At 40.4% G+C, this 21,131-nt stretch overlaps 1 protein-coding gene across 1 annotated transcript; it reads right to left on the bottom strand.

Moving 5' to 3' along the window:
- Window positions 1-2,663: 2,663 nt before the first annotated feature.
- On the bottom strand, window positions 2,664-18,144 carry NAT2 (N-acetyltransferase 2). Its single transcript, XM_034966993.3, has 2 exons — window positions 18,081-18,144; window positions 2,664-3,884 (listed from the first exon to the last, which is right to left on the bottom strand). The coding sequence occupies exon 2, from the start codon at window positions 3,876-3,878 to the stop codon at window positions 3,006-3,008; it is 873 nt and encodes a 290-aa protein (XP_034822884.1). The 5' UTR covers window positions 3,879-3,884; window positions 18,081-18,144; the 3' UTR covers window positions 2,664-3,005.
- Window positions 18,145-21,131: the final 2,987 nt, after the last annotated feature.

Below are 21,131 nucleotides of genomic sequence, written 5' to 3'. Positions count from 1 at the left end.
GACCACTGGAAAAAGGTGATTTTATACAGGTGCATAAGCATTTCCAGGAGCCTTATCCCCCAGGAGCAATGTACAGAAGGGGCTTTAAAATGCAGCTGTCTGTCACTTCCTGGAATGGGTTTATGGCACACTGTTCCAGTGGCTACTTGGTGGCCTGGTTTCCAACATGCACTGGGGAGAAAGGAGACAAATATCCCACTAGCAGCCTGAGAAGCAGGTTGGCTCTTCCTGTGCTTTCTCCCCTAACCCCAGTGATAACTGCAGATCTATTAATCCTACCTGAAAAGAGTTTGTCCACTCTTTCCACTCTTAGGACTGCATCCTAAACCTCCCAACTCTGGGGTAGAGGGGACTAGGTGTACGCAAGTCTCTCTAGGCCACAGAAAGGGCAGTTTCATATGAGCCTGCATGCACTTCCACGGACTTCATACTATGGGAGGAGTGTGGAGAAGGAACTCTAAAAATGCAGCTCCGTGTTTCTTCCCACAAAGGATTTATTTATGCCATGCATTAGGTGCTGCAACTTTTATAGCAACCACGATTAACTGAATCCTAAATACCTTCTAGCTCAAAGAACGGAAGAAGGCACATGTGAGTCTCTCTAGATTATAGGACAAAGAGGTGGTTTTCAATGGGCATCTAAGTACTTCCAGGGGCTACATCCTCTGGGTGTGGTGCAGAAAAATTACTGGAATGCACAGCTCCCATTTTTTCCTCCAGAAGGATTTTCCTGCACATTCTTTCCATGACTATTTGACAAGCTTGCTTCTAATAAATTTGCATTGGTGAGCAAATAGTAGCCCTCCAGTAATCTGAGCCATAGCTTGGCACTTCCTGAGCCTTTCTTCCAGCTCACCCCAGTAATAAATCTAGGCCTATTCATTTACCTTGAAGGAGTTAGTTCACACACCAAGAGCCACAACTTATATAGCTCCCACCAAAGCCACTGTATTCTTAATGACCTAGCTCTGGGAATCAGTGGGGCTTTCCATTCCTGAATGTCCTTAGGCCACAAAAAACAAATAGGTGGATATGACATAGGCTTACTTCCAATAGGTATCTCCCTAGGATCAGAGGCTGCCACCTGAACACCAGTATGGGTACTTGCCCCATATAATCTCCCTGGCTTTCAGCAGAGAGAGTGGCAGATAAACACACACACTCAGCTTCACCTTGAAAATAGAAGAACTGGAATATACATCCAACACCCTACCTTCCCAGTTACGTCTAGAAGGTTTGGTTTCTACCTTACTTATTTCAGAGTTCTACCAAGATATGCCACATCCTACTCTCCAGGGGGCCACCAGAAACAGAGACATGGGTTTGGAGAAACACAAAGAATTAAGAGGCATCTTAAAATCTCTGGCCAAATCAGTTGGCGAGATTCTTCTTCACTCATTTAGATTTCATTAGAGAAAAGGTAACATTGCATAATAAGGGCAGAAGGCTTCAACCTGGAACCGAAATTGTGTATTTCTGAATCTCTCTGAACGTATTTTTGCTTTTTCCATTATGTACTATATATAATCAAGAACAAAACAACTGAATTGGGTTTCAGGATACTCGTTGTGCAATATAATTTACTTGATTCATTTGTATACAACTGTATCATCATACTTGAGCCACATTTTTATCTGGTTTGTTGTTTGATTGTTTTGTTTTCATTTTTGTTTTTTGCCACCACATCCTCCTGTGATGTGATCTTGCTCAGAATGTGAGAAAATTGGGTCTGCCTAGGAGCACCAGTGGTGACCTGGCATTGCAACAAGGTAGCAGGAGAGCTGAACAAGGCTAATAGGTAAGAAAGATGACAAGCTCTCAAATATTGCTATATGTCTTTCATTTGTCCTTCCCACTGAGGCCAGATCTCCTATCCACCTCTTCCTAGGATATCTACACTCACCAGTATCTCCCAATTATTACACTGCTGCCTAAAATACTGATGCTTCAATGTAATTTATTCTCCTAATGAATATTTATTCATTCTAATGTCTGCTTTTCTCTTAAGATTATTATAGTCATCACAAGTCGAAGAGGGAGAATAGTGTTAAGAACAAATCTACAGTTTAAACTATAGCCCTGATACTGGAATTTACAAACAGAAAATCTGAGTTATGGATAAGTAAAGATTCAGATTTTGAATCACAAGGCACACTCTCAGATCCGAGACATCTGATATCCTATCAATATTTAATTAAGGAAGAAGCAGGCAGATGACAGTAGGACCAGAATTTCAAGTTACAGGAAAATAAAGCAAAATGGAAGGAGAACTTTAGGCAAATGCTGGTCCAGCAACCAAAATATTAATGATGTTATTCATCCATATAACAAATAGTTTTGAAAATTTATATCTGGCAGTGAATTATATAAATATTATTTGCATTTTATCTTTGAGGAATCAGAGCCACAGATTTTAAAAGTAATTCACCCCGTGTCCACAGGATTTCAAATCAGATCTACACAATAAAGCTCATGTTCCTTCTCTTGTGGCAAAGTATGGATGGAAGTAAAAGAATGTAACTAGGAGACAAGAAAGAGGATGAGAGGAAGACTCTGTTGAGGAAAAAATGCCTAGCCCCATAATATCCTAAGTCGTCTAAAGAAAAACTTTGATTCACAATATATTAGCCAACAATGTTTTCATAAACTTTAGAGACAATGAGTTTTTCCACAATATTCTTTATTCATTTACCAGTAAAAATTTACTATGAATTCAACAATAAATCAATATTAAATGTTTTCTAGCATGAATCATTCTGCTTCCCAAGATAATCACAGGCCATCCTTAAAATGCCTTTATTTTTATTAATTTGAAAATGTGTCCTTATGTTTCTTTAAAAAGTTATTGTTTTTTAATAAATGCTGACATTTTTGTGGATGAAAGTATTTGATGTTTAGGATTTTCTTCAAAATAACGTGAGGGTAGAGAGGATATCTGATAGCACATAAGCTGATAATTAGTGAGTTGGGTGATACATACACAAGGGTTTATTTTGTTCCTTATTCTAAATAGTAAGGGATCCATCACCAGGTTTGGGCACGAGCTTTCTCCCCAAGGAAATCTTAAATATATTTTTCAGCACTTCTTCAACCTCTTCCTCAGTCAGAGTTTTAAACTCGACCAGATCTGTATTGTCTTTATAATTGAATTTTCTATAGGTGAGGATGAAGCCCACCAAACAGTAAACCCCTTCTGGGGTCTGCAAGGAACAAAGTGATGTGGTTATAAATGAAGATGTTGGAGACGTCTGCAGGTATGTATTCATAGACTCAAAATCTTCAACCGTTCGAGGTTCAAGCGTAAAGAAGTATATTTTTTGGTGTTTCTTCTTTGGCAGGAGATGAGAATTAAGAAATTCTTTGTTTGGAATATACTGCTCTCTCCTGATTTGGTCCAGGTACCAGATTCCTCTCTCTTCTGTCAAGCGGAAAATGGAAGGCACCTGAGGCTGATCCTTCCCAGAAATTAACTCTAGAGGCTGCCACATCTGGGAGGAGCTTCCAGACCCAGCATCGACAATGTAATTCCTGCCTTCAATGGTCACCTGCAGGAGAAGGTGAACCATGCCAGTGCTGTATTTGTTAGCTGGAGGGATGTAAAAATACCCTCCTAACATTGTGGTCTGAAAACCGATTGTGGTCAGAGCCCAGTACAGAAGTTGATTGACCTGGAGACACCACCCACCCCGGTTTCTTCTTACAATGTGATCAAAAATAGCCTCTAAGCCCAACTTCATGGCTTGCCCACAATGCATGTTAAGGTTCTCAAAGGGAACAGCCCGGATCTGGTGCTCAAGAATGTCAGTTAATGTTTCCAAGTCCAATTTGTTCCTAGAGTTCTTATAGCCAATTCTTTCAAAATATGCTTCAATGTCCATGATCCCCTAAGCAAGAAAAACAAAACATAAAAACATATCATATTTTAGCACTTGATTTCCTCGTGTGACTAATTATAGGTATAACGTATTTTAAATACATAAAAACACAATGGTTATAAGTATCTGTCATAGTAAATCTTTTGTTAGTATTTCTACTGCATGAATCCCTTTTACATGCATAAGTTCTCTTAGTAGTCTCAGAACCCTGTAAGGAAAGTATTATTGTATCTTCCGTCTTTTAAGCATGAGGAGTTGGAAATCCAGATTAAATAAGGAGCCAAACGGTAAACAACTTATTTGTGGTTTTCTTGGTGATGAGTAAAAAAGAGATTCCAATTGGTATCAGTTATAATAGGCTTATAAACAGTTTCTGATATAAGCAGGAGAATTATACAATAGAGTACATGGTATTCATGGTACATGACCCACTTGATTTCCCATTTAGCTGTACCTAACACAAAGCTCCTCACTCAAAAAATATATTGATTAACTAATTCATTCACTGATTGATTCAAGAAATAGTTTACAGAATACTCTTGATGTGTTTCCTATTGTTCTAGTACTTGCTTGCCCTCAAAAATATTATATTTTAATGGGAGTTGAAGGGACACAAATAGGAAACTGAATAAATGGATAAAACATGCAGTCTGTTAGATTGCGGTAAGTGCCTGGTGAAAACAAAAAGAGGGGTTAGTGGGTGCACAGGGAGAGCACTGATTTCAAACAAGGTGGTTAAAGAAAGGCTCACTAAGACTTTAAGGATGCTAGAGAATAAGTTCTGTGGATATGTGTGAGGAGGATTGTTCCATGCAGTGGAACAGAAAGTACCAGGATCCTCAGCTGGAACCTGTCCCGAGTGTTCAGGAAACATCCAGGAAGCCAGGGTGACTGGAGCACAGTCAGTGAGAAGGGGAATGGATTGAGATGAGATCTGACAAGTAACAGTGGCCTTGGAGCCAATGCTTATATTTTGGCTTCTATTCTAAACGAGATGAGAAATCAAAGTGAGACAGGATGAGAGAAGGGTTATAAGCGGAACAGTGTTTGCCTAATCAAAGTGATCTGTCTAGCTACTGTGTGGACAATAGGCTGCCCATATTGAGCTCTATGGGCTGTCACATAAACTATGTAGGACCACTTCAAACACAACAGCTCTAGGACCAAAGCTTGGCTGATGGGTGGCATGTGACCTAAGTAGATCATTGAAACTCTATTGAGGCATTTTTGCTGAAATCTAAGCACATGTATTATGCTGCAAGGCTAGAAGCTGGGAGGATATCAACCCAAAGCTACTGGGGAGAACCCACTGAAGAACAATACTAACAAAGAATTTACTAGTAACTTGAGCAGGGGAATACGTGACTCTTAGTAACAGCACAGGAAGTTTCATGGTTTCGTCGAAGACTTTAAATACACGTTGTAGCTCAGAAGACAATGCCCCAAGGTAAAAGCTTCAGAAGTCAGTTTTTCTTTGGCCTTCTCCTGGCCTCCTATCTCTCAGTCCCAATATCCCTCAAACCTGGCCTTACAAACTAGAATCTCTTTCCCCAAGGCAGAACCTAGAAATCAGAACTCCTTTTTCTCAAAACCAGCCACAAAGCCTAAAAATATTACTCTAATTTGCCCTCTCCCTTTCTGTGTATGAATTAGCCATAAAGAAATTATCCAACTTACCTTGTTGGATTGTAGGTCATAAGATCCCTATACCCAGAAGGAAGGAGTACATGCTCAGAGAGGTCAAGAGGAATCTAGACAGACAGGTCTTGCTGGGTTTCCCCAGTCTATTGGCATTAGGTTATGCCTTTTGCCTCAATCATATTTTTATATGTGCCCATACCTTGTCGCACCTAAGCATAAAAAGGACAATTTCCCCTGTGTGTTTGGGTCTTTATTCTGAAGACTCCAGCATACACACTCCAAACAAATCTGCATGCCTTCTCTTCAACTGATCTATCTTTTGTGAGTTGATTTTTCAGTAATCCTTCAGAGGGTTTCTGGCCCTTACTCATAGGAAGAAAAGCCAACAGCACAGAATTAAGTTATAATGGAAGAAAACATTGCTTTTTTTGAAGCTTTAAGATGAAACACTTCAGCATCAGGCTATAGCAACAGATTTAGACCTGAAGAAAAAAAAATTTGCCAGAGCCAACAAAAAGTTGAAAGAGAGAGTTAACATCTCAGCTATTCTCAAATGAAGAAGAGGCTAAAAGCAGCAGGATACACCAGAAGTTGAACTTCTGAGATATCTGAGAAGTTTCAAAAAGAAAAAAATAGCATTAAACATTAAAACTTCTTGGAATTTAATGAAGAGCAAATCAATACTTTAAGAAACCCTTATTGCTCTAACCAGTGTTTTGGTTTTGTATTGTGTTTTTTTTGGTCAAAGCTCAGTTTCCAGAAAGACGACGATAAATAATTCAGTTTTAATTAAAGCCAACATAACCACAAACAAAATTTCTTTTATGAATTTGATTATACACATGCCACTTCCAACATGATTGGACTTTCCATTGTATCCTAAATTTCCCTCTTTCTTAGATTACCAGTCATCTTACTTCAGAAAAAAATATAAAATTATTTATCATACAAAATAATTCTCTTTTCTTTTTAATCTCTCTTATCACAAATACATCTTTATATCTATAACTTTCTTTACATCTCTTTCCCCTATTTACTGGTTCCTTTTTACTTTGTTTCATAAATAACCTTTGAATTAGACAAAAGTGATTTTCTTTTTAATGAGAATACATTTTTCTATTTGTCTTATATTATTTTCTTTTTTCATCAAAAACATGTCTTTGACAGACTTTATAAACAGAATTATATATCAAGTGGAATTTTTATTTTTAGTGACCTTAAACCTAGGAAACATGAAATCCTATACTGCATATCAGGTATCAGTACTTTATAGATGAAATCACTCTATAATTTTTAGGCATGTTTCTCCATATCTCTACCTAATTGGAAATGAGCCAAACTATTAATGAGTAGCTGTTCTTTAATCCAAAATAAGTTTAAGATTTTAAATTACATAAAAGTTAACCAAAAAGCATTTATCCATCCCATTTATATTTGTTCGATTTATTCATTGTTAGCAGTTTACCTAGATTGCTTTCAGAACTGAGACATTAGACAAAACTAGTCACATTTAAAGTTATTTCCTTGCTAACTATTTTATAGCCTGTGAATATCAGGTGTTCACCCAAGTATAAACCTTAAACGTATTTTTTTACAGATAGCTCAGGATTTAGCTGTTTTTATGAAACGAATAATATTAAGCTAGTCTTATTTATTAAAAAAATTACAGGCTGGGTGCATTGGTTCATGCCTGTCATCCCAGCACTTTGGGAAGCCAAGGTGGGCAGATCACGAGGTCAGGGGTTCGAGACCATCCTGACCAACGTGGTGAAACCCCGTCTCTATTAAAAATACAAAAATTAGGCGGGTGTGGTCATGCACAGCTGTAATCCCAGCTACTCAGGAGGCTGACGCAGGAGAATCACTTGAACCCTGGAGGCAGGCACTCCAGCCTGGCTGACAGAGTGAGACTCGGTCTCAAAAAACAAAAAAAAATTTTTTAGATTTTAAAGATTGTTTTAAGTTAAAAATGTGGACAAAACTAAAGGTTTATGAAAGATTGATCATTGATCTTGTAAAAGGAATTCTATATATAAGCCAGCTGGCTAAAAGTTGAAAGGGATTATTTAGTTTTTGCATAAATTAAACCTTAAAATAAAAAGCATACTAATTCAGGGCCAGAATCTAGGCCCTTATGTCAAAATATCAGGGTTTTATTAGAATACTAATCTGCTCTTTTATGGAAAATTATAAAATGTTGTAAAAGATTTATAAAAATCTCTACCTTGTGTTACAACTAATTAAATAGATTTGTTTGTAAGATTTTATTAATGCTAACTTTAGCATTAATAATAAGCTATGCAATGGTAAAATTTAGATTTCCTTTGAATAAGATTTTCTTTTAATATTAAGAGATAGTGAAAGATTTTTGCTTACCTTTTGAGAAAACTGCAAAAAAAAAAAAAAAAGATGGGTTGGGGAAGAGAGACAAATTTAGTTGGCCTCACGCTGCCTTTATTAGGTCTTATTGTTTGTGAAAGTGAGTCCTCTCTCTCAAAGAGTGAAGGTTTTTACTTTTTGAAATCTTTGAGTTATCACTTTGCCTAAATGAATGACTTATTTTACAATGACCTGTTTGGTGATTGTAATTTGTTTTTCCACCGCGATATCTGTCTCTATCTAAATACCCATAACCCAAATCTCTCCAAAGCTATTACCTTGGCTTTTAATATGTGAAACTTGTTTTAAGTTTCAAAGTGGGGACTGAAGAAAATCAAACTTTCCAAAATCAAATTCTAAATTCAGTCTTGTTGACCTCATTATCTTTTTTGATATTAAGTCCCCTGAAGCCAAAAACAGACATATTCGGTGTATTTGGCATGTTAAAATCATATAGGAAACATTGTCAAATATGAAATGGTGTTCAACTTTATTTGGTCTACATTTATATTAAACCTGTTACTAGTATGTTTTTCAACATTGCGTGATATTCCTATCATTCTGATGTCTTTATATATGTTATTGGTATTTATAATTATTATGTTAAATTGTTATATGCCACAGAAATAACCAAATTTCCTTGTTAAGTGTGTCCTTGACCATGGCTGTCCTAAGACTTCTGTCATTGACAGTTGTTCTACTTTGGTGCTTTTAAAAAGGTGGTTTGCAATTAGCTATAGGACTCTAAGGGGTGCTTTTGAATGAAGCTTTATGATAACTTTGGAGATTGTGCCACTGGTATAGAGAAAAAAAACTCCCAGGACTCTCGTGGAGAACTAATATGTTCATGAAGATTGCTCACCCAATATCTAACAGAATAGGAGTTAATTGCATGGACTGAAATAACAGAAGACTGAAATAATCTTTTTATGGGTTTTGTTGAAACATTGCCACTTTTGTTTTTCAGAGTCAAAATTTTTTTCTTTTTAGACATTTACAGCTTTTAATATTTGTGTAAAGTATATTCTTGTGAGCAAAATTTGAAGCATATTTCCTTCTATCTGCCTGATTTCTCTGAAATTTGGAAACTCTTAGTGATTATTGCTAATTTATGGGAATATAATTATTTGCATAAATTCAGTTAGAATCTATTTTGTTTTGTAACAGGCCACAAGTGGAGACAAAAATCAAGGATTTGACTGGAATGCCCTATTTTTAAGAAATTGATATTGGGACTTTATAAAGCTGATAATAGCCCTGTGGATAAAACTGGCCTCACAGCTTGTCTATGCAGTTCCTTTACAGGTTCCTTTACAGGTTTCTGGCCTGTAATGGGTAAAAGAAGGTCACATTCTGACAGGCCCAGGAACCCCAAGTTATTTTGGGACCTTGAGAGAGAATTCACTTAATTCATACAGGTATCTCGTAGAAACAGATAAATCCTTGGTTGGGCTCAGGATGCTTTTAAGAGGTCTAATATGAGATTCTTTATAAAAAAGAATGTTCCAGCAAAGCCATTTTTTAAAAAGGAGCCTATATAGTAAATAATTATTCTTGCTGCACTTTATGCAAATAATCAGACCAAGTATAGTAACAAAACTTATTTTGCAAATAAATCAGTTCTACTGTGTGTCAGGCCTCTGAGCCTAAGCTAAGCCATCATATCCCCTGTGACCTGCATGTACACATCCAGATGGCCGGTTCCTGCCTTAACTGATGACATTCCACCACAAAAGAAGGGAAAATGGCCTGTTCTTGCCTTAACTGATGACATTGTCTTGTGAAATTCCTTCTCCTGGCTCATCCTGGCTCAAAAGCTCCCCTACTGAGCACCTTGTGACCCCCACTCTGCCCGCCAGAGAACAACCCCCCTTTGACTGTAATTTTCCTTTATCTACCCAAGTCCTATAAAACGGCCCCACCCTTATCTCCCTTCACTGACTCTCTTTTCGGACTCAGTCTGCCTGCACCCAGGTGAAATAAACAGCCATGTTGCTCACACAAAGCCTGTTTGGTGGTCTCTTCACACAGACATGCATGAAATTTGGTGCCATGACTCGGATCGGGGGACCTCCCTTGGGTGATCAATCCCCTGTCCTCCTGCTCTTTGCTCCGTGAGAAAGATCCACCTATGACCTTAGGTCCTCAGACCAACCAGCCCAAGAGACATCTCACCAATTTCAAATCCGGTAAGCAGCCTCTTTTTACTGTCCTCTCCAACCTCCCTCGCTATCCCTCAACCTCTTTGTCCTTTCAATCTTGGCACCACACTTCAATCTCTCCCTTCTTTTAATTTCAGTTCCTTTCATTTTCTGGTAGAGACAAAGGAGAGACGTTTTATCTGTGGACCCAAAACTCTGGCACCAGTCACGGACTGGGAAGGCAGCCTTCCCTTGGTGTTTAATTATTGCAGGGACGCCTCTCTGATTATTCAGCCACATTTCAGAGGTGTCAGACCATGCAGGGATGGCTGCCTTGGTCCTTCACCCTTAGCGGCAAGTCTCGCTTTTCTGGGGGAGGGGCAAGTACCCCAACCCCTTCTCTCTGTGTCTCTATCCCTTCTCTGCCTTTCTGGGGGGCAAGAAACCCCCAACCCCTTCTCCTTCACTCTTAGTGGCAAGTCCTGCTTTTCTAGGGGAGGGGCAAGTACCCCAACCCCTTCTCTCCATGTCTCTACCCCTTTTCCGCCTTTCTGGGGGGCAAGAAACCCCCAACCCCTTCTCCTTCACCCTTAGCGGCAAGTCCTGCTTTTCTAGGGGAGGGGCAAGTACTCCAACCTCGTATCTCTGTGCCCCAATCCCTTATTTCCACGCCCCAACCTCTTATATCTCTGCACCCTGATCCCTTATTTCTGTGCCCCAAGCTCATATCTCTGTGCCCCGATCCCTTACTTCCGTGCCCCAACCTCTTATATCTCTGCACCCTGATCCCTTATTTCTGCACCCTGACCTCGTATCTCTGCGGCCTGACCCCTTTCCCACTTCTCTGGAAGGTAAGAACCCCTGAACTGCTTCCCTCCGTGTCTCTACTCTCCCTTTTCTTTAAACTTGCCTTCTTCACTATAGGCAAGCTTCCACCCTCCATTCCTCCTTCTTCTCCCTTAGCCTGTGTTCTTAAGAACATAAAACCTCTTCAACTCTCACCTGAACTAAAACCTAAATGCCTTATTTTCTTCTACAATGCCGCTTGACCCCAGTACAAACTCGACAGTAGTTCTAAATGGCCAGAAAACGGCACTTTCGATTTCTCCATCCCATAAGACCTAAATAATTTTTGTCGAAAAATAGGAAAATAGTCTGAGGTGCCTGACATCCAGGCACTCTTTTACACATCAGTCCCTCCCTAGTCTCTGTTCCCAATGCAACTACTCCCAAATCTTCCTTCTTTCCCTCCTGCCTGTCCACTCAGTCCCAACCCCAAGCATCACTAAGTCTTTCTAATCTTCCTTTTCTACAAACCCATCTGACCTCTCCCCTCCTCGCCAGGCCAAGCTAGGTCCCAATTCTTCCTAAGCCTCTGCTCCTCCACCCTATAATCCTTTTATCACCTCGCCTCCTAACACCCGGTCTGGCTTACAGTTTTGTTCCGCAACTAGCCTTCCCCCACCTGCCCAGCAATTTCCTTTTAAGAAGGTGGCTGGAGCTAAAGGCATAGTCAAGGTTAATGCTCCTTTTTCTTTATCCAACCTCTCCCAAATCAGTTAGCGTTTAGACTCTTTTTCATCAAATATAAAAAACCCAGCCCAGTTCATGGGTCGTTCGGCAGCAACCCTGAGATGCTTTACAGCCCTAGGCTCTAAAAGGTCAAAAGGCCGTCTTATTCTCAATATACATTTTATTACCCAATCTGCTCCTGACGTTAAATAAAACTGCAAAAATTAAATTCCGGCCCTCAAACCCTACAACAGGATTTAATTAACCTTGCCTTCAAGGTGTACAATAATAGAAAAAAGTTGCAATTCCTTGCCTCCACTGTGAGACAAACCCCAGCCACATCTCCAGCACACAAGAACTTCCAAACGCCTGAACCGCAGTGGCCAGGCACTCCTCCAGAACCTCCTCCCCCAGGAGCTTGCTACAAGTGCCAGAAATCTGACCACCAGGCCAAAGAATGCCTGCAGCCCAAGATTCCTCCTAAGCCACGTCCCATCTGTGTAGGACCCCAGTGGAAATCGGACTGTTCAACTCACTTGGCAACCATTCCCAGAGCCCCTGGAACTCTGGCCCAAGGCTCTCTGACTGACTCCTTCCCAGATCTTCTCGGCTTAGCAGCTGAAGACTGACACTGCCGGATCACCTCGGAAGCCTACAGGACCATCACAGACACTCTAAGTAACTCTCACAGTGGAAGGTAAGTCCGTCCCCTTCTTAGTCAATACAGAGGCTACCTCCTCCACATTACCTTCTTTTCAAAGGCCTGTTTCCCTTGCCTCCATAACTCTTGTGGGTATTGACAGCCAGGCTTCTAAACCTCTTAAAACTCCCCAACTCTAGTGCCAACTTAGACAATACTCTTTTAAGCACTCCTTTTTAGTTATCCCCACCTGCCCAGTTCCCTTATTAGGCTGAGACACTTTAACTAAATTATCTACTTCCCTGACTATTCCTGGACTACAGCTACATCTCATTGCCGCCCTTCTTCCCAATCCAAAGCCTCCTCTGCATCCTCCTCTTGTATCCCCACACCTTAACTCACAAGTATAAGACACCTCTACTCCCTCCTTGGCGACCGATCATGCACCCCTTACTATCTCATTAAAACCTAATCACCCTTACCCCGCTCAATGCCAAGATCCCATCCCACAGCATGCTTTAAAAGGATTAAAGCCTGTTATCACTTGCCTGCTACAGCATGGCCTTTTAAAGCCTATAAACTCTCCTTACAATTCCCCCATTTTACCTGTCCTAGAACCAGACAAGCGTTACAAGTTAGTTCAGGATCTGTGCCTTATCAACCAAATTGTTTTGCCTATCCACCCCGTGGTGCCAAACCCATATACTCTCCTATCCTCAATACCTCCCTCTACAACCCATTATTCTGTTCTAGATCTCAAACATGCTTTCTTTACTATTCCTTTGCACCCTTCATCCCAGCCTCTCTTTGCTTTCACTTGGACTGACCCTGACACCCATCAGGCTCAGCAAATTACATAAGCTGTACTGTCGCAAGGCTTCACAGACATCCCCCATTACTTCCGTCAAGCCGAAATTTCTTCCTCATCTGTTACCTGTCTCGGCGTAATTCTTATAAAAACATACTTGCTCTCCCTGCCGATCGTGTCTGACGGATCTCTCAAACCCCAACACCTTCTACATCCTAGGCATAGTTAAGATACTTTCGACTTTAGATACCTGGTTTTGCCATCCTAACGAAACCATTATATAAACTCACAAAAAGAAACCTAGTTGACCCCATAGATCCTAAATCCTTTCCCCACTCCTTTTTCTGTTCCTTGAAGACAGCTTTAAAGACTGCCCCCACCTGAGCTCTCCCTGACTCATCCCAACCTTTTTCATTACACACAGCCGAAGTGCAGGGCTGTGCAGTCAGAATTCTTACACAAGGACCAGCATCACATCCTGTAGCCTTTTTGTCCAAACAACTTGACCTTACTATTTTCCGCTGGCCATGATGTCTCCGTGCAGTGGCTGCTGCCACCCTAATACTTTCAGAGGCCCTTAAAGTCACAAACTATGTCCAACTTACTCTCTACAGCTCTCATAATTTCCAAAATCTATTTTCTTCCTTACACCTGACGCATATAATTCTGCTCTCCGGCTCCTTCATCTCTCTGACCCACCTGACGTTCACCCCATTTCCCCACATTTCCTTCTTCCCTGTTTCTCACCCTGATCACACTTAGTTTATTGATGGCAGTTCCACGAGGCCTAATCGCCACACACCAGCAAAGGCAGGCTATGCTATAATACAAGCCACTAGCCCGCCTCTTAGAACCTCTCATTTCCTTTGCATCATGGAAATCTATCCTCAAGGAAATAACTTCTCAGTGTTCCATCTGCTATTCTACTACTCCTCAGGGATTATTCAGGCCCCCTCCCTTCCCTACACATCAAGCTCAGGGATTTGCCCCCACCCAAGACTGGCAAATTAGCTTTATTCAACATGCCCCGAGTCAGGAAACTAAAATACCTCTTAGTCTAAGTAGACACTTTTACTGAATAAGTAAAGGCCTTTCCTACAGGGTCTGACAAGTCCACCGTAGTCATTTCTTCCCTTCTGTCAGACATAATTCCTCAGTTTGGCCTTCCCACCTCTATACAGTCCGATAGCAGACCAGCCTTTATTAGTCAAATCAGCCAAGCATTTTTTCAGGCTCTTAGTATTCAGTGAAACCTTTATATCCCTTACAGTCCTCAGTCTTCAGGAAAAGTAGAACAGACTAATGGTCTTTTAAAAACACACCTCACCAAACTCAGCCACCAACTTAAAAAGGACTGGACAATACTTTTACCACTTTCCCTTCTCAGAAGTCAGACCTGTCCTCAGAATGCTACAGGGTACAGCCCATTTGAGCTCCTGTATAGACGCTCCTTTTTATTAGGCCCCAGTCTCATTTCAGATACCAGACCAACTTAGACTGCCCCCAAAAAACTTATCATCCCTACTGTCTTCTGTCTAGTCATACTCCTTTTCACCATTCTCAACTACTCATACATGCCCTGCTCTTGTTTACACTGCCGGTTTACACTGTTTCTCCAAGCCATCACAGCTGATATCTCCTGGTGCTATCCCCAAACTGCCACTCTTAACTCTTGAAGTAAATAAATAATCTTTGCTGGCAGGGCTATGCTGAATCTCCTTAGGCACTCTCTGATCAGATGTCCTGGGTCCTCCCAATTCTTAGACCTTTTATACCTGTTTTTCTCCTTCTCTTATTCCATTTAGTTTTTCAATTCATACAAAACCATATCCAGGCCATCACCAATAATTCTACATGACAAATGTTTCTTCTAACAACCCCACAATATCACCCCTTACCACAAAATCTTCCTTCAGCTTAATCTCTCCCACTCTAGGTTCCCACGCCACCCCTAATCCCGCTTGAAGCAGCCCTGAGAAACATCGCCCATTATCTCTCCACACCACCCCCCAAAATTTTCACCATCCCAACACTTTACCACTATTTCATTTTATTTTTCTTATTAATATAAGAAGACAGGAATGTCAGGCCTTTGAGCCCAAGCTAAGCCAGCATATCCCCTGTGACCTACACATACACATCCAGATGGCCGGTTCCTGCCTTAACTGATGACACTCCACCACAAAAGAAGTGAAATCCTGCCTTAACTGATGACACTGTCTTGTGAAATTCCTTCTGCTGGCTCATCCTGGCTCAATAGCTCCCCTACTGAGCACCTTGTGACCCCCCCACTCTGCCTGCCAGAGAACAACCCCCCTTTGACTGTACTTTTCCTTTATCTATCCAAATCCTATAAAACTGCCCCACCCTTATCTCCCTTCGCTGACTCTCTTTTAGGACTCAGCCCGCCTGCACCCAGGTGAAATAAATAGCCATGTTGCTCACACAGAGTCTGTTTGGTGGTCTCTTCACACGGATGTGCATGAAACTATGTCTTTCATAAAATTGAAGAACTGGAAGCAGAGATATTATGTTTCAAAAACTATAGTATATCTGTTAGTATCTTCTAGCCTTGCCCATTGTTTTTTCAGTTTTTATTATTTTTTAGAAGTTAGACCAAATCCTGAATGTTTTTCTGGCTACAAGTCTGCAAAGTAACATTTTCAACGTTTTCTCCCATTTTTCTTACTTGAATTCACTAGAAATTAAAACTGGGGTTTTCTTAAAGTCTTGCAAACTGAAGGTATCAGGAGAAAATAACAGTAACTTATAAACAACCTTCATGCATATCTGCTGATGCGAGGCCTTCTCAGAAAGTTCAGTTGAACACCTGGTTTGAACTTCCAGGGAAATCTGGGACATTGCCACTGCAATATGAAGATGCCTCAGAGAAAAAGCTATAGACTAGCTTTTCTAGATATATAGACTACTCCAGATAGTAACATTTATTTATTTATTTATTTCTGTTTCTACAGAAATGCCTCCTACTAGAAATCTGATTGCCTACATTACGTCTAGAGGCCTAAACCATTTGCAATCCCACCTCCTGGAATGGGACATAGATATTTAACTGAACTGATCTCGCCTCAAAACCAAGGGACTGCCTAAAGAAAATATGGAATGATATATTTAAATTTGCTCATTTATATTTATCCCAAATGTGTTTTTCCACTGCTATGACTGTCTCTATCTAAACACCTCTAACTTAAATCTCCCCAAAGCTATTACCTTGGCTTTTAGTATGTGAAACTTGTTTTAAATTTCAAAGTGGGGACTGAAGTAAATCAAAATATTTTACCCTCAAATATATTTCTTTGACATATTTAAAAATGGTTTCCACTGGCCAACAAGCAGAAGTGGCATTGCAAAACTGTCTTAACTGAGGAAAATTTGCGTCTGTGGACAATGTCCCTTAATGCAGCCATGCCCTCTCCTGTTTCTAAGCCTTTCCCAGGATCCAGAGCGATTGAGAGTCTGACACCTTTAAAGATCTGGATAGAAACATTTACCATCTATTGCTTCTGAGAAAAGGTTCGTCTACATAACAAGGCCACCTTTGTTAGCCGAGCTTCTTCCTTCCTCTCTCTCTTAACCTGTGTTGCCACTAAAACTAATTTACCTGTTTCTGGCCATGCTTTGAGTCTCCACTCTTTACTGTGGCCTCGGAATAATACATGAGTTTCTGTAACTTATTAGGAAGTTGGGTCTTCATTCTCAAGTTTCCCAAGTGTGGTGGTTAATATTGAGTGTCAACTTGATTGGATTGAAGGATTCAAAGTATTGTTCCTGGGTGTGTCTGTGAGGGTGTTGCCAAAGGAAATTAACATTTGAGTCAGTGGACTGGGAAAGGGAGGCCCACCCTCAATCTGGGTGGGCACCATCTAATCAGCTGCCAGCACAGCCAGAATGAAAGTAGGCAGAAAAATGTGGAAAGACTAGACTGGCTTAGTCTCCCAGCCTACATCTTTCTCCTGTGCTGGATGCTTCCTGCCCTCAAACATCAAACTCCAAGTTCTTCAGCCTTTGGACTCCTGGACCTTTGACCACAGACTGAAGGCTGCACTGTCGGCTTCCCTACTTTTGAGGTTTTGGGACTCGGACTGGCTTCCTTGCTCCTCAGCTTGCAGACAGCCTATTGTGGGATGTCACCTTGTGATCATGTGACTCACTACTCCTTAATAAACTCCCCTTTATGTATACATCTATCCTATTAGTTCTGGCCCTCTAAAGGGTCCTGGCTAATAGACCATGTATATACATTAAATAAATTTGTACTCCCTTTCCCCTATTAATCAACCTGTCACATGACAGTGACTTTTAGTGAAGCTTTAGGGGGCCAACAGCCTATGGCCCCCACATAAGGTATACATTGGCTCTGCCTGAAAATCAGACATATTGAAGTAGGAGAGCTTACAGGACAAAGGTGGATTCAAAGATTTTGTGATTGGCAATTTGTTGAAGAGTTAAGTTTTGTCTAAAGACTTGTGGTCAGTACAATTAAATGTTTGAGTTAAAAGGGCTTGTGGGAACCATGGTTTATGTCATGTAGATGAAACCTCCAGCTAGCAGCCTTAGAGAAAACAGATGGTAAATATCTCTTTTCAGATTTTTAAGGTGTCAGACTCTCATTTATTCTCTCTTCAATCAGAGCAGAGCCGGAAACCAGCAAATTTCCCCATAAAAGATGGTTTTGCAAGACCATTTCAATATGTGTCAAAGAAATATATTTTGGGGATTAAATATATTGATTTCCTTCAGGGTCTGCTATTGTCATGTGATGCTAAACCAGAGTCAGATTGGAATTTGGTATCTTATTCCCACAAACAGTCCATTTTGACAGTCTTATGATCACTGTTTCAATGTTAATGCTGGTCAGTTGTGCCTGAACTCCAAAAGGGAGTGTGTATAATGAGGTGTGTCTGACCTCCCTTTCCATTATGGCCTGGAATTTAGTTTTCCAGGTTTCTCTGGGGTTGCCAACGACAAGAGGGGATCCATTCGGTCAGTAGGGGGACTTGATTTTATTTTTGATTTATACCCCACTTTCAAAGTACACTGCAAATTACTTACAAAGTTCTACTTACTTTGGCCAGCAACCAGGAACTAGGCTGAATGCAATCCTCTTGCTTCCAAGGTCTGTAATAAAGTGCTCTCCCTTCCAAAGTCTGCAAGGGAAGTGATCTCACTGGAATTCCGTATCACCCTGACCCCAGAGTCTAGTTAGGATCACCTCAGGGATCTCTGGGAAATGTAGTTGCAGGGCCTCAGGTTGCCTCTGTGAATCTCTTACGCAAATCTTTTCGTTAAAAATGGTGTGGATAATTATATCATCTGATGATACCCATGCCACAGGCTAGGAGAGCTGTGACCTTGTATTTCACCTAGTTCTTGCTCTCTGGAAGTCTGATGCCAGACTTCCCATGTGTGATATAGAAGGTGAGAGCTTGAAACAGGTCAAGGAACAGCAGAACCAATAACTTAGAAGCGGCAGAAGAGGAAGATGAAAGGTTTTAGTCATACTCTCAGTTTATGGCACACTTTCATCACTTCCTATAAGGCCTCTCTTTTTCTTCTGCCTCTTTTCATCTCTCATCCTCACTCTCATTCACTTCTCTACCCAAAGGTAACATACAATGTGTCTGAAATAACTCTATGCATGTGGTATAAGTGTCACATGTATCATATGGCTTTGTTTCTGCTTTTTTAGTTGACATTAACATTAATGTAAATTTTTATTTCTCCTAGCCTGTGGCATGGGTATCATCAGATAATATAATTATCCACACCATATTTAATGAAAAGATTTGTGTAAATTTTTATTTACATTAATATTAATATAAAATATAAACATTGTATATAATGTTTTTTGACACATAACAATTGTATATATTTATTTGGTAGTGTGTGATGTTCTGATACATGCAGACATTGTGTAAAGATCAAATCATGGTAATTAGCATGTCTGTCACCTCAAACATTTATCATCGCTTTGTCATGAGAACATTCAAAATGTTCCTTCTAGCTTTTTTTCTAGCTTCCACACCCTCTTTTCTCTCCAGTAACAACTCTTAACTTTCTACTACTCTAACTATTCTACTCTTAACTTCTATGAGCTCAATTACTTTTAGATTCCACATATGAGTGAGATGTGCAGTTTTCATGATGTAATTGTTGCCTTTAGCACCTACTGTTCCAGTACATACCTCTGGCATGCTGCCACATGAACTCGGGACTCTCTGTGGGAAGGCTTTCTTTTGGCCTGTGCTTGGGCAGATGGACTACAAATTAAACACCTGGGACCACCACTCAGCCCACATGATGGGAACTGGAGACTAAATATCCTTGTGTTCTACATGCTAAGGTGGGATTACTCTTAGGCATGTACAAAACTGCCTCCTGGTGTTGTCTACTGGGATTATGCTCCCTTTCTTTACAGGCAACCTGCCAACAAGGCACCTTTTTATTGATTCTTAAGGTGTCCTGGGTTCACTGTTATACTCCCGCACTGGTGATTCCTTAAATCATCTCCTAAATCAAAGTAAGCCACTGGAATACAAATATTTGTCTTGGGGCCTGGTTTTAGAGAAACCCAACCTAAGTCTCTTTAACTTACCAGTTCCACTTGTGAAGGACATTTGATTGCCTCCTACTCCTGGTTATTATAAACACTGATGTGATGAATGCATTTCTAGACATCCTCTGCAGATTAGCAGAACTCGCTGGGATATATGTATTAGGAATGGGATCTGCGGAGGGGCAGATCATAGATGTACTTTTTCCTTTGGCACTGCCAGATTTCTGTCCTCTTGTGTAGAAGAATTCCTACTTTCCTCATATCCTGATTGACACTTGGTGTTAGCCACCTTCAAATGTTTGACAGTTTTGTGTATCTAAGATGATAGCTCAGTGTTCTTTTCATTTTCACTTCTCTGATTCCCAGTGAATATGGGTGAATAGGTTCTTCACATACCTACTGACCCTTCACATTTCCATTTGTGAATTAAATGGCAAGGTTTTAAGAAAGAATTCCTTTGCCAAATTAGTCGGGACACACAGGCGAAGAGAGATGGATTAAAATTCAGATCTTGCTAGAAAATCTTTGGCCAAGGTGGGGTGAGAGAGAAGCAGAGGAAATAATTCCAGCATGTAGGACTGTGATCTGGACCATTTTTGACTGAGTGTAGGAGAGGAGTTGTCAGTGGATTATGGTCATTTTTCTCCTTGATTGTTGGAAACTTGACACCTGGAATTAAAATGTTACAATCCAGATTGGCACATGTGTAATTCTGAGATTGCCTCTAATTATTGTCAGTTTGACAGAGATCCTTGAGGATGTCCAGCAAGAACCGTCATGGGAAACTATGAGATGAGGAGACTTGTGACTAAGGGAGAGTAAGACCAGAGTCAAGGATCCTGGTGTCCAAGGGAAGAAACACCTGAGGCTGGGAGTGTGAGATGTCAGAGAGCTTGAGAATACCCTACAGCCTCCCACAGGGTGGTCATCAAGACCTTCAAGCCAAAATTTGACTTCATCACAGTTTTTTATGTGGAAGAAGAGCAGAATTGGGGAATACCTGAGCTGTCACTGAGTACTTCCTCACCATACAAGTAAGAGATACACAGATGGGCTGGGCAACAATAGTGATACCATAAAGAAAAGCTCTTCTTCACTGTGACTTATACACGTAGAAAGCATGTTGTTTGTGTCTTTAAAGAAAAGCATTATAGTTATGTCTAGTTTACAGATTCTCACATGTGCTAACTCACTTTTATGTCAAGATTCTAAAGTTTGATAATTGACTGTTTCCTTGCTAACAACAAAACTTATATTTTTGCAGAGAAAGAAATAAATGTTCTTCCTTTCCTGATCTTCTCTGAAGAAGGGCTCTATATCCAAGCTAATTTTGTGTGTGTGTGTGTGTGCTTATTATCTACTTTAACATTTAGCATAACTTCTGGTTTTCACTTCAACAAGGAAAGTTTGGGATAATCCCTCCCACCTTCTCATCAATGAGAAAACTAAACAAACTGAAAATAAATCTTCTCAGATCCATGACAGAATTGAAGTCACAGAGCAAAGTGCTGTCCTGAAAAGAGACAGAGAGTTAAAGACAGATAATCACAATTTATTCTCA

Source organism: Pan paniscus, chromosome 7 (assembly GCF_029289425.2).
Source record: "Pan paniscus chromosome 7, NHGRI_mPanPan1-v2.0_pri, whole genome shotgun sequence".
NCBI lineage: Eukaryota > Metazoa > Chordata > Mammalia > Primates > Hominidae > Pan > Pan paniscus.
The sequence above is the reverse complement of the archived record's forward strand: the minus strand, read 5'-3'. Positions and strand labels throughout refer to the sequence as shown.